At 31.3% G+C, this 10,627-nt stretch overlaps 1 protein-coding gene across 1 annotated transcript; it reads left to right on the forward strand.

Annotated features, from left to right (window-relative positions):
• Positions 1-42: 42 nt before the first annotated feature.
• LOC108904636 (4F2 cell-surface antigen heavy chain-like) lies at positions 43-9,710 on the forward strand. The gene is made up of 4 exons (XM_018707270.1): positions 43-165; positions 241-493; positions 7,779-7,903; positions 8,079-9,710. The coding sequence occupies exons 2-4, from the start codon at positions 292-294 to the stop codon at positions 9,564-9,566; spliced, it is 1,815 nt and encodes a 604-aa protein (XP_018562786.1). The 5' UTR covers positions 43-165; positions 241-291; the 3' UTR covers positions 9,567-9,710.
• Positions 9,711-10,627: the final 917 nt, after the last annotated feature.

Raw genomic sequence — 10,627 nt, forward strand, 5'->3', positions numbered from 1 at the left:
TGAATTTGGCGCCCTATCAATACCCACGATCGACGTCCCGACGGCGACGCTCTATAGCCTTCGCTTCTTGACTAAAACAGCTGACACCGACCATGCGTTAAATAAGTTGCTTATTAAAACTTATTAAAACAAATTAAGGCCCATTTGAATAGTTCTCGTTTCACTGTAAGTATTACTAGTATAGTGTTACTTATTCGACTCGATAATTGTAATTAGATATGTTTGTCCGTTTATTTTTAGATCCAAGGATGTAAATATTGCCAAAATATAGATAGAATTACACAATTTCCAATGGAGGGTTTCTTACGAGTAGACAACACGAATTTGCCCGGTTCCCCGACAAATTCGTTTTTGGCGGATGAAGTCGCATCAATTTGTCCCTTGATTACGCCCTCGCCCCCAACGAATGATCTGATAAATCCTCTGCCAGAACCGACACAACTGAATTTGGGGATTGGGCACGAGCTCGCTACAAAATTGCAACATGTTCAAGGTAAAATTTTGATGGCTTAAATTAAATAATAACTGCAATTTTTATTCCGAAATACTATATGAACGTATTTCAATGATTTTTTTTAATTTCGAAAATACAGGATGTCCAAAAACTCTACTGTCATACTTCAAGGATAGCTACCAATTTGGATCAAGTTACTTTAGTGAAATTTTGCTTCCTTAAAAGTTAAAAGCCAAAATATTTTATTAAATTTTGTATGATAATTTCGTTACCTACTTTTTAAATTATTTCAATGCTACTTGGTATTTAAGCTTTGATCTAACACAGTGGTCGCTAAAAACCTCTTAAACGTTCTTTATTTTCTAACACATTTTTGTTGTTAGCGATTTATAAAGAAATAGAATTGGTTTTCAAAACACCACTATAAAAAGTTATAATGGGGTATTTCCATAAAAAAAAGTTAATGTGAATCGTGTAAGCAATTTCATAGGCCATTACTGGGTTATGGACGGACATTATTATTACAGAAAACTTCTTATTTATCTCTGGAACCCTATTAGTAAATAAAAGGAGAAATATAGTGGCATGAGGTTTTATTTTAACTTCCTATTAATAGACGGCGCAATTGAGGCATGATTTAGAACGTCACAGTTGTCCGCCATATTAGTTTTAGTTTTAGGTATATATATTTTTTAATTTCCAGTTAAATAATGATTTCACACAAAAGTAAAACAATATCTTGCAAGTTTTTTTGTCACATTGTCATTTTCTGTTAATATCTGAAAAGGTGACAAACAGACCATTGTTGCATGTCGGTAAAATGTACAGTTCCTGAGAAAATTGAATTTCAATTTTCTACACTGACAAAGTCAATCTCTAATGACATATAATCCTATGAATGTAGTACTGCGTAACCACATTGACGCAGGGCCATATTGGCAAATATGTATTTATTTCTCAATAGTTAGTTCATGTACATAAACTGTAAAAAGGGATTAATCTAGCTACCAATTTGGCGAAAAATTGCATTAGAATACCAAATATTACAAAAAAATAAAACGAAAAACTGTTAATGAAACCCTATATGTTTTAGTTAAAAAAATAAACTTAAATCCACATTGAGTACCCTAAAAACTATCCTATACCGAGTTAGATTGAAATATCTTTAATAGTACCGGAGCAGCGCAAAAAAGATAAAAAATTTCAAATAATGTTGATAACTTTTCAAGGAAGCAAAATTCTACTAGTTTTTCATCCAATAAAGCTACCCTTGAAGTATGACAACATAATTTATAGATACCCTGTATAAATTACATATACAGGATGTTTCAAGTCCATAGCAACTTTAGAGGCGTGCTCGTTGAATCGTATTAGGTCTCGTCGGTTTCCGAGATATAAAATGTAGGAAATTTAAAAAATATATATACTGATAGAACTAATTAAAGACAAAGGTTCTATGAATTGGTGTACAGATATCAACCAACGACGGAGAATTTCTATTTTTTTTCAGAAAATTTTATTTGTAATTGTATTTAAAGAAAATAGTATCTTTTTAAGTTTAAGATTAACTTTCCATATCAGTTAATTAAATTGAAAATAACACCAAAACTATTCATTTCACAAGAAACATTTTTTAACATTAATTTTTTGTTTCAAATGCAGTTTTAAGTAAATGTTATTACTTGAAGAATAACGTGGGGAAAAGCTCCCACAAAATTAAAATGTTGCACCAGTGATTATTTGCCTTGGGTTACGCTGTATTTAAAATGGAATTTGACAAAAAAAATCTATAAATTTTGTGTAAATCGAATAGTTTTAAACATATTTCAAAATGTATCCAACTGTGTAGTAAGCTTTTTTAATATTTTAAATAATAGCTCAAAATGATTAGTTTTTCAAATAAAATGGAAGATATCATTTTTTAAATACAATTAGGAGTTGAATGCTCCTCACAAATTTACAAAAAAATCCATTAACTGACATATTTGTATGCATTCAGAAAATTTTTATCATTAATTATTTACTGAAACTAATAGCCCAAAATTAACAAATATAATATAGTCCAAGAGAATTAACCTCAAAACCTTCGAGATATGGCTGTTGCTTGACGTAACTTAGATATTAGTAAAAATCTGTCGAAAATAATATATACAATGAAAATATAAGGTTGCGCCAAAAAAAAAAGTTGTGCTATTTACAGAACAAAAAAAAAACTGCAAAAATACTCAAAAATGACGTGTTTTTTCTAACATTTTCCAACATAACTTCTTAAATATGCAGTTTACAGAAAAAACTATTACTGATGAAATTGTTTGTTATGAAATTTGCTACAAGATAGAATTATTTTGATACCTGCGCGTATCATATTTTTGTTGCTAAATAGTCAAAACTACGTAAGCAAGTGATGAAAATCGAGGTAATTTGGAAGCGTCAAACGGACAGGCAAGAAATTTTCCAATTCTACTATAAATGTAGATGTAAGTACTTTAAACGATTATAAAACGAAATTCCAAAACCCGATCCAAATCAGTCTGATAGTATTGGTATGAGACAATTTGTTACTAAATTTCAGCGCGAAATGTTATTTTTTTACGTGAGTGCTGGGGTTAAAGTTAGGCATTTTAATTGGCGCTGATTTTTTTACACATACTTAGACTCCGTAACAATCATATAGAATCGTTGGAATGTCAATTTTCTTTTTTTGAATAATTTTTGGAGCGAATTTAAAAGTTAGAAAAATTTTGACTTTATAAACAAATACTTTCGTGAAGCGGTTTTGCGGGTTGGAAAATATACCAAAGTACTAAAAAACAGTTCTCGGAAAGACGCTTAACTTGAAAAAAAGAACGTTCAAATCGGTCCTATAAGTTCCGAGATATAGAGTGTCAAAGTCAACAAGCGCTTGCTGCAAAACTATGTATAATGTAACAACAATAAAAATTGAATTTGGTAGGTTTTTTCAAGAACTTTCCGTATGTGTTTTTATAAATATGATCGCACGTGTGCTTTTTTATGAAAATTCAATGAATATTGTCAAGCCGACCATTTGTGCCGCAAAACCGAGGGGAGGGGATGAATTATAGAAATTGAAATCGCGCGTTCTAAAAAAAAGCGCGCGCGCTTCGGCGTTCAATATCTCGGCTTCTATGGCTCCGATTTTGATGATTTTTTTTTAATCGATAAAGCAAAATGAGAGGAATTCAATTATCAAGATTATTATAAAGCCCTTTTCTGTCTATTACGACTACTTAAAATTTCTCACATTTGTTATACTGTATATTCATGTAAATAGTAATATCGATGGTAGGATATAGGAACATAATCCACTGTTAAAAGGTATTAGTTTTAATAATTGGTAATAATGTTTAAATAAAATCTTGAAATTTTTATTTAATATGTAATTTATTTATTGTATGCATAGAATATAGAAAAAGATATAGATACAAATAATTATTTATTTATGTTTATAAAACGTGTTTATTATATTTTCATTATCATCGTATTATTAAAGTTTTTCACTTTTTTACAACATCATTGCTGTTTTCAGTTATAATATCAGCATTTGAATAAGTACCGTTTTCCATTATTTTCAAATCAGTGTTTAACTAATTGTAAGTAGGTACCACTGTCACATTAACAGCAAATGATGACTTATGGTTGGTTATGGTTGGTTAATTTGATTTTTTAAATTTGCTAGCAATTTCATAGCCATCCTCGCAAGAAAATGGATCATTTTATTTATCACAAAAACCGTCAAAACAGAAAAATTAAAAGATAGGTATATGGAGATGTAATATAGATAGATATAGAGTAAATTTTTACAACAGATTTTGATTAAATATACGGGGTGTATAATTTAGAAAAACCAAGTTTTGGCGGTTCGGTCAATCAAATGCGACAATAAATATGAAATTGAAATAGGTCGAAGACCATTAGACCATTAGAGATGAATATAGGGAAGCTTTATAAAATTCCCCTAAAATTACGCGTAGAATCCAAATATGCAAAAATATATAGGATGTTCCATTTATAATAAGCAAATAGGTGGCGACTACCGGTATAACCGGAAGTACTACAACAATGGCATTATTTTATTTAAACTCTTTTTAAATAAAACTTCCAAAACCACCAGGTCCCAAATTTTCAAAATTCAAATCGAAGTAGTCTCCGAAATATTCTATTGAGCGGTCACCGTATGACAGCTTGTAGAAGAAAATTTTGAGAGCGAAAACAGCAACTATGCTGTAAAAAAACGGAATACTTTAATAATGCAATGATATACGTTTTATAAATATCAAATAAATACATTACATATTAAATAAAAATGTCAAGCTTTTAAACATTATTACGAATTATTAAAACTAATAACTATTAACAATGGACTATGTATTATCTACTATCGATATTATTATTTACATGAATATACAGCAACAATGAAATGTGTGAAATTTTAAGTAGTCGTAATAGGCTGATAGGGCTTTATAATATTTTAATGAAATCTTGATAATTGAATTCCTCTCATTATGATATATTGATTTTAAAAAAATCATCAAAATCGGAGCCGTAGAAGCCGAGATATTGAACGCCGAAGAGGGCACGCTCGTTTTGAACGCGCAATTTCAATTTCTATCATTCATCCCCTCCCCCCGGTTTTGCGGCTCAAATGGTCGGCTTGGCGATATTCATTGAATTTTCATAAAAAAGGCACACGTGTGATAATATTTATAAAAGCACATACGAAAAGTTCTTAAAAAACCTACCAAATTTATATTTTGTTGTTGTTACATTATGCATAGTTTTGCAGCTAACGCTTGTTGACTTTGACACTCGATATCTCGGAACTTTTAGGACCGATTTGAACGTTCTTTTTTTCAAGTTAAGCGTCTTTCCGAGAACTGTTTTTTACTACTTTGGTATATTTTCCAACCCGCAAAACCGCTTCACGAAAGTTATTGTTTATAAAATCAAAATTTTTCTAACTTTTAAATTCGCTCCAAAAATTATTCAAAAAAAGAAAATTGATATTCTAACGATTCTATATGATTGTTAAGGGGTCCAAGTAAGTGTAAAAAAAATTAGGGCAGATTAAAATGTCTAACTTTAACCCCAGCACTCACGTAAAAAAAATAACGACATTTCGCGCTGAAATTTAGTAACAAATTGTCTTATACCAATACTATCAAACCGATTTGGATCAGGTTTTGGAATTTCGTTTTATAATCTACATTTATAGTAGAATTGGACAATTTCTTGCCTGTCAGATTGACACTTCCAAATTACCTCGATTTTCATCACTTTCTTACGTTGTTTTGGCTATTTAGCAACAAAAATATGATATGTGCAGGTATCAAAACAATTCTATCTTATAGCAAATTTCATAACAAACAATTTCACCAGTAATAGTTTTTTCTGTAAACTGCATATTTAAGAAGTTATGTTGGAAAATGTTAGAAAAAACACGTCATTTTTGAGTATTTTTTCAGTTTTTATTTTTTTCTGCAAATAGCACAACTTTTTTTCTTGGCGCAACCTTATATTTTTATTGTATATATTATTTTCGACCGATTTTTACTAATATCCATGTTACGTCAAGCAACAGCCATGTCAATGTGTAATTCTCCTGGACTAATACTATTTAAGTCAGTTCCTTTATAAGACATTTTGATTTAAAATAATCTGATGAACATGCCGCTGATGTATTTATAGAAAATACCCCATGACATATTTAAATAACTTTATATACACAAGTACAATAAAATAAAATTTTGCGTGAAAATATTTTACATAAATTACTAATATTTTTTAAGAATTCTGCTGGCAATGCTGGCATTCATCGCCATCCGCCATCTGAAAACATTAGATTGCACTGTCAGCAATAAACGAATGAACATCGTTAAAATAACATGTGTGACGCTGGCTTTATAACATATGCCAAACTTATCTAACTGCAAATGTGCTGCAATTAGAAACTTAGGGTTAATCCACACTACATAATGTCGATCACGGTTCGTTCTCGGACCGATCGCGGTCTGGTAAAGTCTATAGTAGGATCATATTCGATGCAAAGTAGAGCAAAAAATTGTCAGTCTTTTATCAAAGGAAAAACGTGTCATCATTTTTTAGACGCGTAAAATGAATCTTTTCATATTTAAAATGCAATTGAATGTAAAATCTGAACTACCGTATCATACGCATTGTGTTCTGGTAGTAGCTGTAGTAGCCCAGGTGCTTCGAGTGTACGAAGTGGTCGGTTATTAATCTGGCGAGCTTGGTCGTAAATCAGAGACCGTCTCCAAAAAACAAGTAAACAACAGTACAGAGGTAAAATGTAGTACATATGTGGAGTTTATTGGATTTATAATAAATTACATTTAAAATATTCAAAATAAAAGTAGTTTATGAGAATAAAGGAATTTTTGAAGGAACAGGGTTGCCAGACGTGAACTGATCCCTTCATCCCTTCATAATGCATTAAGAAATTATTCAATTTCTAAACCCCTTAAAACCGTACTGTACTGGATCCCTTGACAGGCAATGATTTATTACTTTGCATCGAATATGATTTTACTATAATCATGTTCACATTATACCGATTCGACCGGAACTTGACTGTTACGGATAGTATGAAATGAATGCACACATTGTTTCCTACTTAATATTTTACCAGACCGAGATTGGACCGAGAACGAACCGTGATCGACATTATAGTGTGGATTAACCCTTATTCAGCTGTAGACGAAACAGATGTTTAAAGTACAAAATGAATAAAAGGATCGTACACAATTTATGTTGGAAACTTTTTCTTGGCCACAGCTGTATATGTAATATTTTCTTTAAATGTTGAAATTTTAGACTCTAACTATAAAGTTAGTAGGTAGGTACTTTCGAAAACATATTAAAAGTTTCTAAAAATAAACAAAACAGTCCAGAAGGGTTATTATATTCTCTCCAATTTCTTGGTCAAGTTATTGAAGCTTGGAAATTTATTACAATTTATGTGTTGCAGTGTAATAATTATCATACCAATATAACTTTAATCAATATATTTCGGGGGAAAGATTTGATTTTGTAAATCGTAGACTGATGATATGATGTTTTAGCACTAAATAACAATAATTGTATAATAACATTGTTACAACAGTGCTTATAGGAATTGGTTGTCCTTATTTTTTCACATAACCGTCTTGCCCGGACTATTTATTCATTCATTAATCGAAAACTTCAAGTTTTTGCTAAGTTGAAAACTATAACAAACAATTTCTGTAAGCACTTTTACTGAAAAATTCATGTTATTTAACGTATTTCTTTCGTATTACAATTTTAGATGACGATAAAGCAGAATCTTCTTCATCTAGTTCCTCTGCCCTGGCCGCGCCTGCATGTGCCCAGTTACTGAATCATAGAAATATTTATCATCATATAGTCAAAGATGAAGACACGGAAGTGCAGGTACAATAAACAGCATTTTATAAAGATCTATTCAATAATGTAAACGTTTATTTAAATTTAAGTCTGACTTTAAATGAAATGGTTTGCAGACAAGTTATTGTTCTCACAATATATTTATTTCCACACAGTCAAACAATATCTATGTCCCTACTAAAGAATGGAATAAACTTTTCAGGAAACAAATGGGAAAGTTCAGCCTCTCCAATTAACTTTTCGTAATCCACCAGACAACTACTTCTTCATGTCATGGAACTGGCCACTAATTCGTAAAATAGCCCTCTGGATCTTTATGTCTGGACTCGTGGCAATGGTCGCTTTGGTCGTTGCTATGATTTCCACTTTACCTAAAGCCTGCAATCCTCAAATCCAGTGGTATCAAGGTAACGTTTTTTATGAAATATTTCCAGCTAGCTTTTATGCTGATCAAGATATGGTGGGTAATTTGAAAGGCATTTCCCAGAAGGCTAAATACTTTGTCAAGCTTGGAGTAAAAGGGGTAAGGTTAAATCCTATATTTCCAACCCCAGACTACCCACGTGATTTTGAGAATATTACTGACTTAGTTAGGATTGACCCAAGTTTAGGAACATTTGACGATTTCAGACGTCTAGTGGAGAGGTTAAAATCTAAAAACATTTCGTTGATATTAGATCTACCCGTGCATCCTTTGGTAAAAAGACTACCCCACAGAAAAACTTCTATTGTAAAAAATGAAACTAATATAGAGCCTCCTAAAGATATAATTGAAGGAGCCATACTTCACTGGATTTCTTATGGGGTAGATGGATTTTACCTAAAAGGCCTCGAGAACCTAGTGGATGATCCAAACTTTGCTTCGTCGTTACGTATATGGAAAAAAATTCTAGGTCCAGATAGAATCATAATAGTGAATGAGACTGTTATAAATGAATCCCCTAAATCAATTATAAACATTGTCCTAAACAATGTGGATTTAGTTGATATTAAACTGGATTTATCTAATGGTGCCAATGCAGTCACTCAGTATATCGGTTCCCTACAAAATGGTACATTGTTCTCAAAACCAAGTATGCCATGGATTCACTGGTCACTAGGCAATGCCAATTCAAGGAGATTGATAAATATTTTACAACATTATAACACTACATTAGGAGCCACACTACTTCAGCTTATGTTACCGGGTACTCCATCTATATTTTATGGAGATGAAATAGGGTTACATGAAATTCTTGATCCTGATGGTGAGAAGCAAGACATCAAACACTTGCATCAACTAAACATGATGCCATGGCAAGGCTATACACCGCCCATGTTAAACTGGATACATAGTAAACTAGTTCCGCCCAATTATGAACAGGTGGAACCAGTTTCAAAAATGATTGAAGAGAGGAACAAATCACCCTCCATTTATATGAATTCCGTCTATAAAGAGGGAGTGAATAAACCAAACACTGAAGTTAAATACGTAGGAGACTTTTTGGTTGTTCAGAGATGGTACCCTAGGAGAAAAGCATATGTAGTTGTTTGTAATCTAGGACACTCTAAACAATCTGCTGATTTGTCCATGCTATTATACAGCGGAGACATCCTGGTTGGACCCAGAGCTGATTCAGTAAGTGATACTATTTCTTTTAAGGAGGTGTCTCTGTGTCCTGGAGAATCGGTGGTAATTAAGTTAAATTAGAGGCAAAGACATAGCATTGTCCTGTATCCAACAACCATAAAAATAGTGAATGGCAATGTCGGTGTCATGACACTTTGCTTATTTTGTGAGTCAAATAATCGTGATTTCATTCCCATGATTATAATAAAGTATACACTATCAACATTTCTTGTTTTATTTTAATTTAATATTTATTACATCTTTTTATAATGTGAGTAATATTTATATATACATAATTATAGTTACTGTGTGATCTGAAGAATTTAATTAATGTAATTATTTATATATTTTTTAAGTAAATGTATATTATTTATTATTAATTTTGTATTTTTACTTTAAAGTTATAATATGATTAAGAGATTATGTTAAATAAAACAATTATATACCTTGAGTCCAAGTCGATTAGGTGACTTCATAGGAACTTTATTTTTGCAATATGGTACATGATATTTCTTCCATGCATTATCAAAAGCAAATGCACACTATTCAGAAATTAGGTAGATAACAGAAATTTCAGTTAAAATTTTTAAATATTTAAAAACATGTATATATGAGTACCATAAAGCCTACCATGCTTCTCAAATTTCTATTTTATGGAATAATAACATCCGAGGACAAAGCTGAATTTCCCCATTGGCTTATATGACATATTGTAGTCTGGACTTGAATGTGATATATTTGCAAAAGTTGATTCCTTAGTTTTCAAATCTTCATTAGGTAACGTACTTAATTTAATTTAAAAATTAATTGTTCATAGTGGGGTTTTCCCGATGAGATCCGTTAATACTTACCTTATAAATGACAATCAATTGACAACCCCTATCTGCATGAATACCTAACTTTGAAAGTATTTTTGTATCAATTATGATATCTTCTATAATTAGTTTTCCCTTGATTCAAGTGCTGTTTATAAAAACAATAACAATTATCCAATGTGCATGGCATCCAATGCATGATTACAATTTTACTACAGCAAAGAATCTATTTTATTGAAAAAAATCAGAGATTGATCATTTGTGTACCATCAGATGTCAATCACAATAATGCTAATTTCATTAGGCCCAGAATAGATCCCTGCAGTA

This window comes from Anoplophora glabripennis, unplaced genomic scaffold (genome assembly GCF_000390285.2).
Source record: "Anoplophora glabripennis isolate ALB-LARVAE unplaced genomic scaffold, Agla_2.0 scaffold96, whole genome shotgun sequence".
NCBI lineage: Eukaryota > Metazoa > Arthropoda > Insecta > Coleoptera > Cerambycidae > Anoplophora > Anoplophora glabripennis.

Coding starts and splice junctions, on each gene's coding strand:
- LOC108904636 (XM_018707270.1), top strand. CDS start 292: ATGGAGGGTTTCTTACGAGTAGACAACACGAATTTGCCCGGTTCCCCG. Junction 494..7,778: donor AAAATTGCAACATGTTCAAG/GTAAAATTTTGA, acceptor TTACAATTTTAG/ATGACGATAAAGCAGAATCT. Junction 7,904..8,078: donor ATGAAGACACGGAAGTGCAG/GTACAATAAACA, acceptor TAAACTTTTCAG/GAAACAAATGGGAAAGTTCA.